This window comes from Rhodnius prolixus, unplaced genomic scaffold (assembly GCF_049639745.1).
Source record: "Rhodnius prolixus isolate KJV_2025 unplaced genomic scaffold, Rpr scaffold_11, whole genome shotgun sequence".
Classification (NCBI taxonomy): domain Eukaryota; kingdom Metazoa; phylum Arthropoda; class Insecta; order Hemiptera; family Reduviidae; genus Rhodnius; species Rhodnius prolixus.
Window position 1 is genome coordinate 3813648 of NW_027411625.1, and position 21346 is coordinate 3834993.

General features: G+C 32.5%; 1 protein-coding gene across 4 annotated transcripts in view; it reads left to right on the forward strand.

The window, feature by feature from the left end:
- Positions 1 to 18943, forward strand: part of PlexA (plexin A) — a 94584-nt gene extending 75641 nt beyond the window's left edge. For all 4 annotated transcript variants that reach the window (XM_074138557.1, XM_074138556.1, XM_074138558.1 and 1 more), the window contains 26 exons: positions 1307 to 1489; positions 3641 to 3769; positions 3930 to 4030; positions 5098 to 5227; positions 5305 to 5476; positions 5581 to 5789; positions 6313 to 6444; positions 6526 to 6727; positions 6823 to 7085; positions 7265 to 7584; positions 7683 to 7851; positions 8063 to 8182; positions 8281 to 8523; positions 10067 to 10243; positions 10736 to 10985; positions 11394 to 11658; positions 12221 to 12358; positions 13024 to 13237; positions 14008 to 14191; positions 14288 to 14391; positions 14539 to 14727; positions 14828 to 14932; positions 15699 to 15868; positions 15967 to 16109; positions 16709 to 16854; positions 18616 to 18943. In XM_074138557.1, the coding sequence (XP_073994658.1) occupies positions 1307 to 1489; positions 3641 to 3769; positions 3930 to 4030; positions 5098 to 5227; positions 5305 to 5476; positions 5581 to 5789; positions 6313 to 6444; positions 6526 to 6727; positions 6823 to 7085; positions 7265 to 7584; positions 7683 to 7851; positions 8063 to 8182; positions 8281 to 8523; positions 10067 to 10243; positions 10736 to 10985; positions 11394 to 11658; positions 12221 to 12358; positions 13024 to 13237; positions 14008 to 14191; positions 14288 to 14391; positions 14539 to 14727; positions 14828 to 14932; positions 15699 to 15868; positions 15967 to 16109; positions 16709 to 16854; positions 18616 to 18792 (4635 nt within the window). In that variant the 3' untranslated portion in view covers positions 18793 to 18943. The remainder of the gene's footprint in view (positions 1 to 1306; positions 1490 to 3640; positions 3770 to 3929; positions 4031 to 5097; positions 5228 to 5304; positions 5477 to 5580; positions 5790 to 6312; positions 6445 to 6525; positions 6728 to 6822; positions 7086 to 7264; positions 7585 to 7682; positions 7852 to 8062; positions 8183 to 8280; positions 8524 to 10066; positions 10244 to 10735; positions 10986 to 11393; positions 11659 to 12220; positions 12359 to 13023; positions 13238 to 14007; positions 14192 to 14287; positions 14392 to 14538; positions 14728 to 14827; positions 14933 to 15698; positions 15869 to 15966; positions 16110 to 16708; positions 16855 to 18615) is intronic.
- Positions 18944 to 21346: the final 2403 nt, after the last annotated feature.

Here is a 21346-nt window from a genome sequence, read left to right on the forward strand (position 1 = left end):
ATCTAAGTTTAAGGTACGGAGGAATCAAAATGATTTTGTTTTAGAAAATAGTGGAATTAGAAACAAAGTTACTACATTTATAAATTTTGATTCAAAAATAAAACTCTAATTTATTATCCGATTTTTATTTTTTTTAATAGCTGCATTATGTTTTCTTTTATTGTTTCTTTCTATTTTTATTCCAATTTTTTTGAGATTTATTTATTTATTTAAATTTCACAAATTAATACTTAAAAATAAAAAAATATACAAATTTTAAATTTATTTCATTGAGGATTTTAGAGAGTAATGCAACAAAAGCCCTGTATCATCTTTCTATGAAGCACTTTATATTAGATATGCAAAACATGTTTTAGCCTTTATCTCGTTGTTTTTTTTGGAGGAAAAAGAAAAATTGCATCAATATGGTACAATTGATGCAATTTTTCAAAGAAAATTTATTTTTACGGTGTGGTTCTCAGGGAATCTTAATCATCCCTCTAAAGAACCAATTCAGTCACTTGTACAGTTCCATTGCTTTTCGTAGTATCTAAAGAGCGAAAGAAGTAATGTTCTAGAACTCTAAATTTGAATAATTTGTTATCCGCAAGTTTGAAATAGCATAAATTATAATAGTAGGTTCAAGTATTTTCATAGTGTCTTAAAAGTGAATCCATACTTTTCTATCAATTTAAGATATAACTAGTGAGATATACCAAACATTCTTATTTAAAATATGTTTACAAAAAAAAAAAAAAAAGAAAAAAGATTATTGTAGTAAGAGAAAGTCACAAATATAAGGTCGTGGTATAGACGCATGGCTCCAGTTCCAGTTTGGGGCATGTGTCTACATGAAGGGTTCGGCGTCATGTTCCCAAGCTGAAATCTTTGCCATTTCAGGTTGTGTCCAACATCTTAATGTTAATGGCACCATTAAAAGATTACTGCCCTAGTTACAGGGGTCTGTCTCCTTAAGCAGCATCTACATAGGAAGGAAGTAGCTGTGGGACAGCTGTTTTAGTTTGGTTAGGAGGACGAAACTTCGTCCCATTTCCTTGCAATGTGCGCATTACACTCGCAAAACAATTCCTAATGTTTGGTGCCTGTAATCCTGGGCTCTATACTATGAGTGGAAGTCTCTACCCTGGCGTTCTTTAATATAACTGGTCTAATGTGAGCTGTTATTAACGGGGAGCACAAAGAGCCGCGGGTGGACTAAGTACTAAGTGCACTCTTCACGTACTTATGGAGGACCTGAGTCCATATAAGATTAAATTAGTAGAGAAAGTCATGTTATTTACATCAATTTTTTTGTTTTCTGTTACAGAAACTGCAGACAATAGGAGAGGATTTTTGCGGTTTGGATGTGAATACTCCGCTTGGTGGAGAGACACCAATGACTGCTGTTCCAGTACTACTAGTCAATCAACATTTGACCGCAGTGGCTGCGACTTCCACCGGCGATTACACTGTTGTCTTCCTTGGTACGAGTAATGGACGTCTCAAAAAGGTGATTATTGATGCGCCTTAACTAAAATAAAAACTAGTCGTTTTTAATTTTATGTATATTCGGTTTAGGTCTTGTGAGTAAACGAACGTTTTGTAGTAGCGTATGTATTGTCACGGGTATGTGTTTTCTCCTAATTTGCTGCCTTTCTCTCCGACAGAAGTATGAATTAATTATCACTAATTATATTATTATTATTATTATTATTATTATTTTTTTTTTTTTTTATGATTTAAGGCGCGTCAACATCTATGGTTATTGGCGCCCGGAGCTTTTTCCAGTGCACTGCCGGCCTCCGGACAGTGTTCTCTCTTTACAGACAACACTGTCCATCACCGGACAGTGAGCTGTAAGAAGCTCCTAGGAAGAAAAAATCTAAGGGTCAGCAGCTGGATTCGAACCCGGGACCTCCGCGTGGGAGTCCAGTATGCTAACCACATAGCTAATCCCTTCCCTTATTATTATATTATATTATTATATATTATTATTATTATTATTATTATTATTATTATTATTATTATTACCATCATTGTTGGTATTGTTGAATTTTATTAGTTTATTTATTTTTATTCAGCCGATTTAACTTTTCGACCACAAATGTGGTACTTCAATATTTCATGCTTTCTTCTCAAGTAAATTCCGCTTTGTTTCGAAGATTTATTTCATGGACTGCTGGCTATTTTTTCCTAAGTATACAGTATTAGAAGTGTCAAAAACTTGTGAAAAAAAACCCTTAGGTCAGTGATGTGAAAGCAACGCCCTTGTGAAAAATCTTAACTTGAAGAGCACCTCTCCTTTCTGCTCATCGCAAGTTTTTTTTATAAAATTTAATTTTTGTTTTATTTACGATCAATGCCTGGGCGTAATATCATTCAAATTTTAGCCGTACATTTCTAGAAATGGTTGCCAACACTGGATTGAATATTTTTTTTTACTTGAAACTGATAACAGCAAATTATGAATGATTAAGGTCATACCCATTCGAGTATATATACATATTTTAAGGAATGACGTCTGAATTTACTTAATTATAATGCCTAATTTGCTCTTTTAAATATATGTAACCAACCTCATGAAGAAAAAGAAATTGCATAGAAAACTGGCAAATCAGACAGGGCCAGTTTTAATAAATGATGCTGGAGATCATTTGACATAGTTCTCTCAGACATTCAGGTTTACTGGCTATCAAATCCTAAAATGGTAACTTCAGAAGAAAGACTTCTTGGGTTGATATTCTGTTGAGTGTTGGTACATATTGCCTGGGTGTAAAGAGTCGTTGAGGACAAAAGCGTAATCAGACGGCAATTTGCCTGGCCCCATGGTATTCACAAAGGAGCTGAGCCTTCACGGCGATGGAAAATTCTGCATATTGCGGACAAAAAAGCTATGGCAAAAGACAGATTGCCATAGCAATGGTGAAAATCTCCGGCCAGAAACGAAAAAGTAGCCACTCGTGTAAGTTTACTGCGTCGTTGACAAGGCCAGAAAGCCCATTCGTAGGCCTCTTGAAAGAAGATGGAGCAATGAGCAAATACATGCGTCGCTTGTGCCTGACTATAACAGATTTTGTAGGTTTAACCTCACGCATTGAGAATTTCCGGTCATTGTTAAGGGTTCATATGGCTGAGGGTTCTGCACTTAAAATTCGTCCCTTCAAGCTTTTTTCAGGAGTCCTTCTTTAGATTTGTACTTCTTATCAAACAATCAGGCCGGGAAAGTGCTGCATCTTGTAGGTGCCACCACAAACTCTGGGTCGCAGTGGAATAGTTTGACAAGCTAACCTTCACGGAATCTAATCTTAATTTAATCTTACGTCCAATTTTTAGGTTAGAGAATTCTCTAATTATGTTTGGATTACAGACAACTGATGGATTCTTGTTTTCTATTCATATGTTGGAGAGTTAATGAATATTTTGTCATAAAGCAAGTATTTTCTAAATAATATATACGTATAGTCTACGTTTGGTTAGGTTCACGGTGCTGAATAATATTAGTGATTTCAGCAATACTGATAAATTAAACTCTGATAATGATGAAATTCCGAAACCGGTCGAGTATACAAAAAACATGATCAAATCTCTGCCTTTTTAATAAAAAATGTCTCTAATAAAATTAAATTACAAACAAGTCGAATAATCCTAGTATATTTAATAGGTCGTTGTTGAAAGTTCAACTTCTGCAATTGAGTATGGAAACGATCTTGTGAAGGAGAACTCTCCAGTGAATGCAGATCTCCATTTTGATTCACAAGTTATGCACCTTTATGTGATGACTGAAAAACAGGTACAATATTATAGTTCTTTAAATTTTCTAGACAATTTTATTTTTATTTTTAGTGTACTTCTGTACTGTAATGTACTTTCTGGAACTGGTTTCTTGGAGACGTTACGTGTTATGCAATGTCGTCTTTGAAAAAAACATATAAATATGTTCTTAATTTCAGGTAGCGAAAGTAAAGGTGCAAGACTGTAGCGTGTACAAGACTTGTCTGGACTGTCTAGGTGCTAAGGATCCCTACTGTGGCTGGTGTTCTTTGGAAAACAAGTAATTTTTTTTTATTAAAAACTTTGTCAAATTTTAAGTAAAGTAATGCTTTTTATTTGGTCTTTAACTTAGTAAGAGGAATCATTTTAATACAGATTTCTGAATTTGATTTTTCATCGGAAACGCACGTTTTAGTTATTTATAACTTATTTTTAGAAATCCTCTTTGTGCATTCAGATTGCTCAAAGACAGAAAATAGTAGAAAATTCAACTTTGACATTTAGTTATGGTGCTACCAGGTGAAATCCGGGAATAAGGTTTTAGTCAAACTCGATTGAGCGGATGTAAAGGGAAAACTCATTTATAGGTTCTAGGAATTTCTCTAGACTAAGTAAAATGATAGTAAATTTAACTAATAATGAAGCCAACAAATTATATTTCATAGAAATGTTTAGTGGCGCATCCTGACGTACAATTTAAAATAGCGTACTTTCGTGACTTACGCTTTAGAAATTGGTCTTAACAGTTTTTGATAAGCTTAACACCTGATAGGATTTAATCAGAAGTGCATTCCACACACTTTTAAATGCCTCGTTCTTTCATGGCTTAAAATACAGTGTAGGTGTTCTAAATTTCACAAACTCACATGCAACTTAATTATGTCTGAATTCAATGCATAACGATGTTGAAAATCATTTTTAATACTCTAATAAGTTGGCGATCTTCATACAATGATGTTACCGCCGAATGAGTTTTCGACTTCAGTTTAAAGTAAAGCTTCCAAACCGAAGAATGTCATTTTTATCAATAAATTCATTACATAATAATTTCGCCGAAGTTGAAATAATAAATTACAATTAGGTTGCATCTTGGGAATTGAGAAATACTGAACAATTTGAATCCGAATTTGGAGAATTGCTGAAAGTCATGTGATTGTTCACCTCCACATTTTTGTCTGTTAGAGCTGTCAATACGTGTGTATTCAAACCGTACATTAATTACAAGAATACTTAGTCGATAATAAAGTTACGAATGTCCTTTTGAAATGTTCCCAGCGAAATTCTAGTAATTTTTTTTAATTTTCAAACGGATAGTTCTGAAATTTAAGCATTATATATTTGTTCAAGATGTAGCCTGAAAAGTGATTGTCAAGATGCGGGACGGGATGTACTTTATTGGATATCTTACAAGAGTGGGAAGTGCACTACCATCACATCTGTTTCTCCTAATCAGTTGCAGAGAACTACTGCTAGAACGGTAGGCTATAATCGAGTTCGTATTCATTTGATTTTAAGGTTAACATTAAAACTTAATTTTTCTTTTTGTGTGTTTAGCTGGACCTTGTCATCGAGAATCTTCCTTCGTTGAACGGCCAGTTTCTTTGCGCATTTACTGCTCTGGATAAAACTCTTACAACTAAGGCAACGAGAAAGCCAAACGGTGCCTCTGGCGTGAATTGCACCACACCTAGGACCGATTTACTACCCTCGATACCTCCCGGGCAGCGTAAGTACTGCGCTAAACATTATGCAAAAAGCGCTAATGATTGTGAAAATAATCTTAATGAAATTATTTATGGCTGACTTAAGACAAAAGTTGTGCTTTTACAGATCATTTCACCGCAAAACTCTCAGTAAGAATGAATTCTGGCCCGGATTTCGTCGAGACTAATTTTACATTTTTTGATTGTAACACTTACGTATCGTGTACACAATGTGTATCATCAGCGTTTCCATGTGATTGGTGTGTGGATGGACATCGTTGCACCCACGATACAGCTGAAAATTGTCGCAATGATATTCTTGTCACAGGAGTTAGTGTAAGTGTGCTTTTATATATGTATAATAACTGATACATTTTCTTTAGGTAAGAAAAATAAGAATAAAAATATCAGAATAATTGCCAAACATGGGTAAAAACCCATTTTTGGGTCGAAAAAGCAAAACAAACTCTTTACAATAATTTAACTAACCAAAAATAAAACTCTACTTACTTAAAAATAAGAGTAATATTTGACTTAGTATAATTAATATTAAAATATTTCTATTTTATTTATTTTAATTCACAATGTGCCAACTATTCATTTGTAATGAAGAGTCTAATTTGGGTATATTGATGTCAAAAAATCCAAAAGTTCCCTGTCAAATATGGACTACAAACAAGTTAATACGCCTGCTAAACGTGCTTTTAAAATGTTTTTCCAGAAGAACGTCACAACTTTGAACCGAATGTAATAAGTAAATGTTGTAAGGATGTGGTTTTTTATCAGCTAACTACTGTTTCCAAGGCGGTCTATATTAGATTTCATAGTCATAATAATTGATTCAAGATATATTTTGCAGAGAATCGGTCCCAGCTATCGCAGTGGGCCAGGCTTCTGTCCTACAATCAATGCTACAACTGGTGGCTCAACGGAAATTCTGGTTGCTTCAGGAGTCAAGAAAAGTCTTCGCGTCAAAGTGCACATTATCGGGGTATTCTGATTTCTGTTTGGCGTTTTTCATTTTAATTACTTTGAACAATTTAAATAAATGTTTGAAATGCTTTTGTTTTAGCAATTTATTGTGCAAACAAGATTCGTATGCCAGTTTAATATTGAGGGTCGTGTTACTAGTGTTAATGCTAACATACTTGGCGACATTATTTACTGCGAACCCATGGAATTTTCATATACATCAAGAGCTCCCAATATTACGGCAACTTTCGCTGTAATTTGGGGAGGTTCTAAACCTCTTGACAATCCTGATAATATCCACGGTAAGTGAAATGAAAGATTGAATGTATTGGGCGAAAACTATCATTATTGTTAAATTAAGGTCGAAGTAAATTATAATTGTAAAAATTTATTTCAGTTGTTATTTACCGATGTCGAGATATGGCAGATAATTGTGGAATGTGCCTTGCACTGGGCGAAAAGTTTGGCTGTGGATGGTGTCAGTCGTCAGACCGCTGTGAAGTTCAAGAACAGTGCGATCGCAATGGCGGTGCAGTTTGGCTAAACAGAAACACGACTTGCCCCAATCCAGAGGTGACTTCATTTTCACCCCAGTTGGGGCCTTGGGAAGGCGGCACCAATATTACTATCACTGGCATTAATCTTGGCAAGACTTTCAAAGTAGGTTTTTGTTTTATCTTTCACTTTATTCAATTTCATTATTTCTTTAACTGGCTTACGATTATTTCAGTTCTGCTTACGACTCGTTATAATTCCCAATTTTTGCAAAAATGATGAAAGTTATGCATCTTATAAATAAATTCATCAGGAATATAATTTACTTAATCTTTATTTTTAAGGACATATACGGTGGAGTGAGTGTTGCTGGCATTCCCTGTGAACCGTACGAAGATCTTTATCAAAAGACCACACAGATTGTGTGTAAAGTTGACGGCCCGGGCACGCCAGAAGAAAGAAACGGACTCGTGGTAGTAAAAGTTGAAGACTTCAGAGGTAATTCAAAACAGAGTTATGAATTTGTAGATCCATCTATAGAAGACATAGGGCCACGCTTTGGCCCGAAATCCGGTGGAACTTTATTAAAAATCATGGGACGATATATGAACGCTGGGTCATCTATACAGGCCTTTATTGATGAATTACCATGCCGTATTGTGAGGTAAATTGAATGGTGTATAGATATTGAAGTCTGATTATTTTTCTTTCTTTTTCTCAAACTTCTCTAAATTTGCTTTGATTTTGGGATGATTGTTGCAGAACTGAATCATCAACAGCATATTGTATAACTAGCGCCTCGGAAAAGCAACGCACTGGTTACTTGAGAATGAAATTCGATAAAGGTGATAGAACGTATGACAAAGAGGTTTTTGAATATGTTGATGATCCGACGATAGAATCTGTAGAATCTGGTGTCACTACTGGACAGGTAAATGTGATTCTGGAGTCAAGTTTACTTAACTCCATTTGCGTATTTATTTTTTGGCATTGCAGCCTCTAGCTGGTATTGGCCTCAGGTGTCTCTCTTATAAAATTTGACTGTAAAGTTGGAGTGTCGCCATGCATACAACCCACCCGGATAAAATAACCATGCTGCTCCTAATTTTAATACTTTACTAATGATGTGACTTATTGTGCAGATTAAGATTGCTAAAGGCATACCGGCTGGTGGTATTAGGATATCAGTGACCGGACAGAACTTAAACTGTGTTCAGCATCCAGAAATGTACGTTTACTATCAGAACAAAATGTATTCGAAGGTATGTTTTATTTATTTTTTAATTAATTGTTTGTTTTTAATTGTATATAATAAACAATACCAAAATACATGGTGTAATTTTAAACTATTTCCCCCTAGAATTGTTCTGTTCTGGCAAACACGAGTATGCTGTGCTGGTCCCCAAAAATTGACATTGGTCCTGATGTTGAAATTGACGCTGAACATCCAATACAACTAGAGTTTGGTTTTAACATGGACAATGTAACCGGAGTGAGAAATCTATCAGCTCAACATGGCGCATTCCTTTTGTATCCTAATCCAGTATACGAACGTTTTGATGAGGAGATAAAGTATTATAAATCTGATTATCTTACAATTAATGTGAGTAATTCATAAGAGAATAAATTTTCTTCAAATTGTAAGAGGCTAATTAGTTGTGCATATTTAAGAAATTCCAAGGGTAATACTTATACATACAGGTTTAATGCGCTTCAGTCGAATGAAGTATTTTCGAGTCAGAAGTATAACAAATAGGAGATCTTAGTAATGAATGATTTGAAGAGTAGTTTCTTAGTAGAATTAAGGCAAAGCTAAAATGAGAAGAAATAAAAGACTCGGACCTACAGCCTCCAGATTTATTACAAGATACATAGAATTACTTTCAACTATTAAATCACAAAACCGCAACTTTTAAAATTTTTTTAGCTGCTTAAAATGTATTTTAGATTTGGAGAGGTTGGTCACATCAATAATTTACTATTTAATGTCAACGAATTCAGGAAAGCTTCAAAAATAATTCAATAGTAGTTGGGCATAAAGCCTGCCAGATAAATGAGACATTTCTTGACTTTTTTACCGAAATATTTCGTAAGCTATCCGACAGAGTAACTCTGTAGCGCCGAAACAAAATTTGCTAAATTGAGAAAAAAACTGTGTTGAACAAAATTAAAATGTATGGCCCGATTTGTGAGATGGCGTTTCTGTACTCTCCCCAAGTACTGAATTTTTTCTAGAAAAAATCCTGGTATTATCACTAAAATCTCGACAATACCAAGCTTTAGCGATGAAGTTGTTTCTGATATGTTTGTACATTGAAATAAATAAATAAAAATAAGAAATAAGCAAACAGGGGGGGACTTGCTGCTCACTGCTCAGTGGAAATTCACTTTTTTCCTTTGAAAATGCAAAAGCAGTCTTAAAATGACCATTTAGTAGAGCATTTATTGAGGTTACTTTTCTTTTTGTTCCTTCTCCAAAAATTGACATACGAGTAAATTAATAATTTGATATCAGTGAAAAGTCGGTTACGCAAAATCCCAGTTTTCTGCATGTACACCCCTCTGTTCGGGGTAGGGTTTTATTAAAAACAAAAACAATCCATATAGTCTTGAAGCTCAATAAATGCACAACTTTTTCTGTAATTGGGTGACTCCTTGATTCATTAATCATTGAAAAAATACTGTTAAAAATTTTAACGAAAGTCATCAAGAACGAATTTTCTAGACATTAAAGTAAAAATTTCATTGGTTATAAGAAACGTTTTGAGGCTCTGGGTTAAGCAAATTTATAGGATATTTAATGCTCTTTTGTTTGGGGTAAGCAGATTTGTTGTAGGATAAAGGATAGAAAAGTTAAGACAGTTTATATGTGGAAAACGCGAACATCGACGGAAAAGTTACAAATGCAAATATCATGGACACTGTTGAGAATCGGACCAAAGTGAAGAGAATATTTTTTGTTGCATTTGAACTGCTGAATCACCTTTCCATTTCTCCTCCGTGTTCCCTCTGCATAGAGAATATAGAAAATATAAACCAATTGTAAATTTTAAATACTAATATGTATTATTAAAAAAAAAATGAGTTAATAAAGAACTAATAACTAATAAAGAACTTACAGTACAGAATTGCTTTAATACTTATAGGGCCAACATCTTGATCGAGCATGTCAAGAACTGGACGTTGAAGTTAAGATCGGGACGAGCTACTGTAATGTGACTTCTCTATCCAGACAGCAGCTCACCTGTAGACCTCCAGTTGAGCAACCTCCAGTAGATGATCAGCGGGGATATTCCGATGATAATTCACTTCCTGAAGTTGTCGTGAGTAACTATTAAATAGTTTGATTTAAAAAATTAATAATTTATTATTAGTACATATTCAATAGTAATTATAATGTTACGTTAAGTTTACACAATTTCAGTTACTGAAAAGAAAGAAATAATTTTAATAAAAACCAACTAAACAACATGTACCGTATTATTTAATAAATAAATAAATAAATGGTAGACATTAAAAATACATTCAATGATTCTGCCAGTTCTTAAAGTTTTGATTAAAATAATTAAGAAAAAATTCTTCAAAAGACCACCTTTTTCTTTCATTTACCTCTCTTAAGAGAAGACATTTCCATCTGAAAATTCTCGGCATTGGGTTTTCACAAGACATAAACTTTATGAGGACCCCCGAATAAAAAAAGTGGAGTTTGCAACCGTAATATGTTTACAGTATTTTTAGTTGGGTTTCTTATATTTCAATAGATTTACGATTATCTACATTTTGCTAATAATACTAAAATAATAATTATTTTGCAGGTAACCGTAGGTGGCAATCTTACTTTCACGATTGGTAAACTGAGCTATGCATCACCGGCCGAACTGACAGGACCTCTGACTAAACCCGCGCTGTTTGGAGTCATCATTGGTGTAGTACTTCTACTGTTGGTGTTTGTTGCATTTTTAATAGCTTACCGAAGGAAATCTACAGAATCAAATAGGGTGCTTAAAAACATGCAGGAACAGATGGATATTCTGGAACTTAGAGTCGCTGCTGAATGCAAAGAAGGTATACATATATTTTATAATTATTATAAAAAAAAAAAAAAATAGTAATAATAGAACTCATTATAAAGAAAGTAGTAATTAATAATAAAATTTAAATAATAACAATATTAGTTATCAAAATTAGTAGTATTTGCAGTTTTTTTAAGTTTTAATGTATTACCTAATTATTATTATTTTTTTTTAAAAAAAACAGTTGACTAGAAGTGGGTATTAGTTATTTGTTATTTATTAATGTTTTAATTTAATTATATTTTTTTAATTTAATATTTATTTCATCGGGGTTGAGGTAGTAGGCGATGTTATAAGTTTAGAAGTACAGCAAGAAAATAACGTGTGAATGATTGCACAAGAATTATTTCAAATAAATACATTTGTGATACTATTTATTTATTTATTTTAATTTTTTTAGCATTTGCTGAACTGCAAACAGAAATGACTGATTTAACAGCCGATCTTACGGCTGGAGGAATACCTTTCTTGGATTATAGAACGTATGCAATGAAGATACTGTTTCCAAATACTGAGGATCATGCTGTACTTCAATCGGAACGTCCAGAACTGATGAGAAAAGAAAAAGGTCTTAGACTGTTTGGCCAGCTTATTCTCAACAAGACATTTCTTCTGCTTTTCATAAGAACACTTGAAAGCAATCGATATTTTTCGATGAGGGACAGGTAAGTGTAAATTACTACGTTGGTATACCAAATAATTTGCCCCAGGTAATGCAGCTAACTAAAAGTACGCATGGTTGCAAAAAATATTACTTATACCAGTAATAAACTTTCGATAAAAGGGCTGAAAACAGCTCTGGAACACATTCTTCATTATTGCAGTGTCCAAATAAGTATTTTTGCGCACAACTGAATATTATATCATCCTAATTAAAACGTTTTTTTAACTTTATTTACAAATTAGTTTTTCTTTCAATCGAGTTAAGCTTCTTTTCCTAGTTTGTGGGTTCATTGTAAACCTCGCAAAGATTAGGATGCTTCAGAGCTCTTCTCTTTGAAACCGAATCAATCATCAATATGGTTGCACCCTTGCAGTATGTAGTATGGGAAGGTTTATATTTTGGGGGATATAATTTCCAAGCTTCATTTTCATGCATGAAAACTTTTGTGACAATCCACAATTTTAAGATAGACCATATTATTATTATTTTTTTTTATTATTATTATTATTTATTATTTATTTTTTTTTATCATTACCTAAGCATAATAGAAGAATAATTTCTAGGGTTAATGTTGCTTCCCTGATAATGGTCACGTTGCAAAGTAAGATGGATTATTGCACGGACATTTTGAAAACTTTGCTAGCCGAGTTGATTGAGAAATGTATGGAAGGTAAAAGTCATCCAAAACTACTTTTACGCAGGTATGTATTTTAAAATTTCCTCCTGAAAACGTGGAATATTAGTTGGCTTTCAAGGAAGGAAGTGATAAAAAAGACATCTACTCGGTTTGGTTTGAAATGTGAGACTGTGGATTTTTTTTTTAAGTGATGGTTCTCAATACTATCAAATTTGCTATAATTACGACTGCTGCTGCGTGCTTATTTAAGATTCTTAATTCTTTTTTACGCAAGCGTAGGCTATGGTACCCAAAATACGCAATACAAAAGACCTGCGACCAGTAGGGGACACTAAATGTCCTATTTATTATGTTTAATTAAATTTCTCAATGCATTATACATATTTCGATTTGAATGCATTAATCTTCCGCTCGCTCATTATCTCACTTTCTCTGTAACATATTTTTTTTCTGGTCACTAAATAATAGGCCTATTGTTATTATTATTATTATTACTATTATTAATTTAGTGAAAGAAGTACTAAGTTTCTTTTTAAGTGCTGAAATTAAACAATCATTTCTAAGATTTAAGAAAATTTGGCTGTATAAATAAATTGCATTTAGAGAAAGTCTTATGAATGTTTCAAAGAGATTTTTGTAATCAATCCATGTAAGCCGGCTGATATTTACATTAATAACGTTTAGTTCGGCATTCTTTGTCTTATTTTATAATTGTTATTTTTCCTCTAGAACTGAAAGCGTGGCTGAAAAAATGCTATCTGCTTGGTTCACATTTCTTCTGTACAAATTTTTGCGAGAATGTGCCGGTGAACCTTTATATATGTTATTCCGAGCTATGAAGCATCAAGTTGACAAAGGTCCTGTAGATTCTATCACATCAGAAGCAAGATATTCTTTAAGTGAAGAAAAATTAATTCGCCAATCAATAGACTTTAAGCCGATGGTAAGAATTTGACGATTAAGATTATTTATTTATGTAATGGATATTTTTAAATGACAGAACTTAAATATTTTCAACTTTTCTTGGTGGCAATAGTATTGTGTATGAAATTTGTGTTAGTCGACATGTGGATTTAGTCTATGCTATAAATAAAACTTATCTGTTTGTAGAGGGGGGCCTTATATTTGACTATTTATTTTTAATATTTTGAACTCCTTAATGATAGTTTTTTGAAGATTAAATACAGGTATTTTTATTTTGTGGCTTTAATCTTATGTACTAAATTGGTCTGTTTGTTGTAGGTGTGTGGATGGCCTTGTAATTTATTTCAGTGTATATTGTCTAAAAGCCGCAAGATGTAGTTTTTAAAGAAAATGAAAAGATCGTTATAAGAGTGTTAATTAAGCAGTAATAACTTTCTACGAATTATTTGATACACCTTTTATAATTTTTGTACTGCCGGGTTGGGATTATGATGTGTTGCTTGTCGCTCACTGATAGCACTTGACAACTTTTCTCTCTTGAGATATTAATTTTAAAGAGACCAGGGGTTAGCCGTTTTTCATTAGGATTTTTCTTTTGCTTATTTTACTGCTTCATCTTATCATAATTTCTTCATAGATTAATTTTTTGTTGCTTATTGAATGAGATATGGTTTTGAACTGTGATGATTTTTTTAGAACAAATAATTATTGAGAGCCGCGTTCGTAGCAAACTCTCAACCTTTCATCAGCAACAGCTTGACTTTTATGTTTTTTTTTTTTTATTTACAGACAGTTTTAGTATCGATTTCTCAGCAGACAGTATTTGTGGCTGGACTTGATCCGAACACTGAGAATGTGCCAGTAAAAGTATTAGATTGCGACACGATATCCCAGGTGAAGGAGAAAGCTTTAGATACGATTTATAGAGCAACTCCTTACAGCCAGCGTCCCCGAAAAGATGATCTTGATGTTGGTAAGTTAATTTCCAAATTTGGTTTGTTTCAAAAGTGTTAGTGTATTACGAACTATATTCAGGGCGACTTAACCGTACGGTATTCTTGTTCAATAGAGTGGAGAACTGGCACTTCTGGCAGGCTGATCTTGTATGACGAAGATAGTACCACTAAAACTGAAGGTGAATGGAAGAAGAGAAATACTCTTAATCACTACCGTGTAAGTTTATTTATGCTTCTAATTCTTTTTTTTCAATAAAAATTATGTATACTTTCCGTAATTCCTAACTATCCCAATTATTTAACATGGAGAACGTGTAGTTCCCGTATTATGCATTCAGATTTATAGTTACAGATTGTGTTGCAGGTACCTGATGGAGGTTCGCTTAACCTTGTCTCAAAACAAAATTCCATTTATAATCTATCAATTTTGTCCGAAAAAACTGATAAAGCACATAAGTATGAAACGCTTAACTTATCGAAATTTAGTTCAGCTAGCCCGCCACTTAGTCGAGCCACTTCGCCGCTCAACAATGACCACGATGGTGGTCTTAAGGTACGCTTGATGCGTCATGTAAATACATAAGATAAATTTTTGCTTTTTCCATTTTTTCTTTCGGATCTAATTTTTTTTCTTTTCTTTTTTTAAATTTAAGGTTTGGCATTTGGTCAAACACCATGATTCGGATGCTCAGAAAGAAGGAGAAAGAGGAAACAAAATGGTTTCGGAAATCTACCTCACCAGACTTCTAGCTACAAAGGTAACGAATTTTTAATTTTCAAATAAAAAAATATTTTTGAAGTGCCTTTTGTCCGAAACAATGGTTTTTAGAATTTGGCATGGGTGTACGGAATAGCTGAAAGTTTAGAGAACCAAAAAACAAGTTTTTCGGTTAAAAATCAGTCAGCTGGATTTACCGTTTTACTTAATTTTTTTTTTTTGCATTTTTCTCGAAAAACTGTTCTGTACCAATTTTCTTTGAATTTTATTAACGCCTTTCATTTAACAAATCATTTTGTGAGAAAGGAATGTTTCGGCCCTCTTCTAAAGTACGGTTTTAATACATTAGTTTAAAACACTTGTATAATTTTAACGATTGTTTTTATTTATTTATTTCTCTTAATTAATTTTTATTTATATAATTTTTTTATCGGTACTTCTATTAATTACGGTCGTTTTATATTTTCGACCTCTATTTTTTACCGGAAATATCAGTTTTGAGGCCCCTAAAGTTCGAAAAAGTAGGTTTTAGGCAATGACGTGTGTGTACAAATTCATTTCAACACCGCATAGAAATTTTTATCATTGAACAGTAGATTCTTTCTGTAGTAATAAATTAAAATGTTAATTATTATTTTTTGTGATTCTTATGTTTAAAAGTATTTTCTGTTTTTTTAATATAATTCTTTTTTGTTTTGGGAAAGGCATATCAAAAATACAATAATGTTTCTGCAACCGTGTCCTGATAAAATTAAGTTGAGCAACCTTGACTCCATATGGTGACTATTTTTATTTTTTTTGTTCAGGGAACGTTACAAAAATTTGTCGATGATTTGTTTGAGACAATCTTCAGTACTGCCCATCGTGGTTCAGCCCTGCCTCTTGCCATTAAGTATATGTTCGATTTTCTAGACGACCAAGCTATTCAGCATGGCATTACTGACCCAGAAGTGGTACATACTTGGAAAAGTAATAGGTAGAGAAATGTTCACACTATTTATGTATTTTATTTTATTTTTTTAAAACTGTTTTAGAAGATATTAGAAGATTAATTCTTTTACTTATCTTTTTCAGCCTGCCATTGAGATTCTGGGTTAATTTAATTAAAAATCCTAATTTTGTATTCGATATTCACAAATCTAACATTGTAGATTCGTGTTTATCAGTTGTCGCACAGACCTTCATGGACTCCTGTTCAACCTCTGATCATAGGCTTGGTATGTTTATTTTCCTCTTCTTCTACTAAAGGAAATTTGTCAAATTGCAATACCTTCACAATCATAAGTCATGTGCTTCCAGTTTACTATCTAGCCTTTTTTCGTCACTGCCTTCTACCAACTTTGTACTTATAAACTTCCATCAAAAAGTTTCCTTTTAGAATAAAAAAATGTTGGTGAAGGTGTAATTTTCTTATTTTGTAAGAATTTTCAAAAACAGGGTTGTTTTTGGACAATTTTGTCAAAATCGAATTTCTTTAAAAAAATCTTTAAAACGTGTGTTTTTCTCTCTTTTAAATGTTATAATTTTGTCTTTCATCATACATTTTTTTAAATAAAATTAATTTTTTAAAAATTTATTTACGAGTTTTTCAAAAGCATACAATAATGCAAAGAGCAAAAATGCTAATTTTGAAATTTAAAATAGTAAATAGTCAAAAGTATTAAATAAATACCTTCAGTTGTTAAAAGATTTTAAATATTAATTTTATTGAGCCATCCACAAAATCACCAAAAATTAGAAAGTTACAGAAGTGGAAATCTTAATTGAGAAATCACTCTTCATTTTTACAGAGAACTTATTCTCTTTAATTTTACAGGAAAAGATTCACCGAGTTCCAAACTTTTGTACGCTAAGGATATTCCTGTGTATAAAGAATGGGTGGAGCGTTACTATGCTGATATTAAAGTAATGCCAGCAATATCTGACCAGGATATGAGTGCAATGCTCTCAGAAGAATCAAGGGTAAGTTTTGGCTTCTCAATTATAAAGCAACCTAAATAAATTATTAAATTAATTGCTTTGAGGTCCTCGGACTGCATAAAGATATTTTTACTTTCTATTACTTCTTTTAAGAGGGGCGTAGTTTTTTGTCAAATTTTCGACACAGGAATGTGTGTATTGTGGGTGTATGTGTTTTTGGGTGTTTTTTTTTTGTTTTTTTTTTACTCTTTATTCTACATGCTCACATAATCACAAATTTAATTTTACATAACTACAACACTAGCAGATACAGAAAATAAACATTTAAATTAGAACTACTTCAATCTAACACAACTGTCTATGTGTGAGTGTGAGTGAGTGAGGGAGGAGGAGAGTGAGGGAGAATGAAATATTTCAAAACTTTGCATTTTGTATTGATTCTGTTGTTTCTGATATTTTTAAAATTTTGGCTAAAATCAGTCGAAAGAAATGCAAGTTTACTCTAAAGAGTTTACTTCTTCGGGTTCCAACATTTGTTGTAAAGCAATATATCGAAGTTATTTACTTTGTTTAAAACGTAATACATGAAAGCTGATTTTGGGAGGATTCACAGGGATGTTAAATTAACCTTAAACATCCTTTCTACGTGCCTTAGTACGCCATTGTACAGTTCTGTCACTTACATATAATATACAATAAATTTATTTGCTTTTTTTAAAAATACAATTTTTATAAAAGCTGGAGTCCAGCCTAGGTTTAATAGTCAATAATCATACAAGATACAAAGAAGCCAAAAATAAACAAATTAATTCTAATATACAAAACAAAAAAGTATTCTTTTAATTAATTATCAATTATCTATATATTACACTATATACAGAAATGTCGAGCAGAATTATAGCCAACGTTGGAGTTCTTCTTTTATTATTATACATTTTTTTGTGAACACAGCAACAGATTTTAATTGTTTTTCACTTACACAATTTAAGAGGCGATCTAACTGGTCTAATAGACAATAATTATAAGGCAAAATATACTGGCCAATGTACTTTGTTCTGAAACTACTGAAGAATTTACATTCAATCAGAAAATGGGCGATTGTGTCTCGCAAATTTTCTGAGCAAAGCTTGCAGTTAATTTCAGGATTGAATTTGTAAATTTTATTTTTTAAAATAATCCGTGGAAATATTTCATTGGCTGAAAGAATTTTAGCAAACCCAAACTCTGCATTTATCCTTAAATACGATTCATCATTATGAAAACTACTGATAAATCTGATGTAGCTGTTATATCTACAATTATAGATTTTATTAATGTCAATACTAATCAAGTGCAACTTATAGGCATTAATTAAATTCTTTTTACTCTTTTTCACCTGATTAAAGTTGTTAGACATCCATAAATATGTTGCTCCAATTTTTTCAAGTGAACACAAAAGAGAACTACACCAGTTAAAGGGTTCTGTCACTTACATAAAATTAAGCTAATAGCATAGTCATACATGTAAAAAAAACAAACTAAGAATTCCAAATGAGATGAAAATTGGTTGAATGGAAGTACAACTTTATAGAATTCGTTTCCAGAAAGTATAGTTCTTATTTATTAGAGATCAGATATTGACTCACGAGCGCGAGACCTTAAAAATTATTTAAGTGTTAAGTAGATTAGTGTTCTTTCCTTTAGATTTTATTCAGTTATAAAAAGTAGATAATAAAAAAAAAGTTCAAAGATTACCTTGGTCAATTAGAGTAATAATTGAAATAAGAAAGTCATCTGAGTGTTAAGAGATGTTTTTTGTTCTAGTTACATTCCTCTGAGTTCAACACGAACTGTGCCCTCCATGAACTTTACACATACGCGATGAAGTACAACGAACAGCTGACGGTTACATTAGAAGAGGATGAATTTTCACAGAAACAAAGACTTGCCTATAAATTGGAGCAGGTGCACAACATCATGATTGCGGAGTCTCATCCCTGAGCCTCGCAATACTTCCCTCAGTACCGCTCCTATACTCTACGGCAGCATTGCTCAACCTTTCGAGATATGAAGGGACAAGGGAATATTTCCAGAAGTGCCTCGGTAGTCGATACCAGCTGAAAACGTTAAAATTAAAAAAACAGTGTCCGCGTTTTTTTTATTTGCATGTGTATACATGTTTATAAATATATATAAATATATATATGTGTGTGTGTGTGTGTGTTTTAAATGTAAGTAAGCATGCATAATTACGTGCGTGTACTGCCGCGTGGTTCTATCTGTGTATATGTCTTGTATGTATGTGTACAGTGGATGTGGCGCCGCTCTCGCTCCGAGATTCGTCAGGCTCGGAATTTGTAAAGCAAGGAAATATAAACATAAATAAGTCTGAGAATTTAACCTCTTTGTGTAATTATTCATTTTTTTTAAAGTTTTTCTGTTTTTACTGGTCACATATCTCAAAGGAAAATAGGACGTTAGTGAGGTATCTTAATGGGTGTAAATTCTCAGTTTAATAAAAAAAAGTAACACTGAGTTCGATTTTATATAAATAAATGTTATTGCTGAAAAAATTAAAAGACACTCCAAAGCAAAAAATTAACCTTCCCTTAAATAAATAAATAAACCCCTTGGTTGTGACAATTCATCCCCTAATTCACACCCTAATTACTGTATTTTATATATTAAATGTACTTAACTGTTGCCGTTTTTTGTATTTTCCTGTTGTAAAATTTGATGTTGTTTATAATGTGCTTTAAACAACCCCATATCGAATAAAAAAAAATAAATAAAAAATAAAATACAAGAAAAATAATTGTAAAGACAAATTTGGTTAAGTGTGCAGTTGTTGTACATTCTGCCTAATCCGTTTTCATTTAATTTATTTTTTTTTGTTTTTTTAATTCTAGAGGTTTTTAACCCATTTAAAGAGACACTGTAAATAAATTAGTATTTTAGATACTGGTGGGGACATAAATAAAATTGTATTTACTTCTTGGGCTTGAACGTTTAAAAATGTGAATATCCTCTAATTGTTATAATAGAAACTAAACTGGCGCTAATAACCCCAGTAGTTGATGCGCCAAAAAAATAAAAAAAATAAGACAAAAAACTATAAAAACTAAAACCCAATTCATTGCCACGAGAGTTGTACCAGAGGTGGGTAAAATTGTTTAAAACAATTGTTTTCTATTATTTTTTATTTACAAAATTGAATAGACAATAGTAATGGGTTAAGCTCAGTGGTTTTGCACTGGACTCAAACTGCGAAGGTCCTTGATTTGGTTTAAGTTTACTCCCTTTACTCAGAATGTTGCACCTCAAATCAGTGATAATACTATAACGTTAAATCGATGTATCAATTTTTATTTACTTCCTATTTTTAGATTCGCACCAACACGGCACAAAAAAAAAACAAAAAAAAAACTACGGACGAATAGTATCTCTTTTCAAACGTGGACCCACACTCCTATAGTTTAGCAATGAAATCAAACGGGAACTCTAGATCGGTTTTTTCTTTTTACAAATTTTCGGATCTCTGTGACTGTTGTCAGATTAGCGTTGATCTTAGTTATCTTGCTTTTTAAGGTAGGAAGCATTGATACTCATTCTGCTCTTTTTCTCTAAGTAGCTCAGCATTATTAATATTTTTAGCTTTAAATGTTGTTCGTCAATAAATCCCTAGTCATTAAGTGATAAAAAGAAAGACGAAGCTCACCTCTGGTTAAAGATGGCTCTAAAAATAAACAACCAAACGCCACTGAAGAATGTCCTTGGCTGCCCGTATATAAAATTTCATGGGCCTAAAACTTGTTCATGAAGTTCCCAAACCCCGTCTTCTAGTTCTGAGTTCGTAGTAATGAGGTTTGGTGTCACGAATCCCTACTGGCTGAAAACAGCCAAAATCTAACGACTCCCGCAAAATCTAACGGCGAGCTTGCCGAGGGGTTAACTTGAGATCTTAGGTGATATCTTGTCGTCATATAAGATTAAATCTTATCTCTGTCACCAATGAGATTATTTTATGGAACGCTTTTTTCCTTAATCAATCAGTGAATTTGCTATCCTAAGTAAGTGTTCTACGGTAAACAAAATTTAATTTTCAGAACCTGATTTCACAATTCCATAAATATTAAGGGAGAGTATAAGGGGTAATTTTGTTAAAAAACAGAAGAGGATTACCTTTTTAAAATACAAATCTTATGATATAATATTGAAAAGTTTGATTTAGATTCGTGTAGTCAACCTGTTTAAAAATTTCATCGGCCGCCCCTAGTATATATCTTTTAAATATTCATGTCACCCACCATATTTAAACAAAAAATATTAATTACATAATTTTGTTAAAAAAAACTCAGAATATTTATTGGATGGCTGTTTTATGCAACATAATTAAGAAAACAATGAACAAATGTTTTATAACGTGTGTGCCATATAAATAATGTAGGATGTAAATAAAAGAACAAAAACTCCCGTTCGTATTTTGTATTATTATATGTAAATAATTCTTGATATGCCTTCATCTAAACAGAAATTATTTAATAATTAGGGGTGC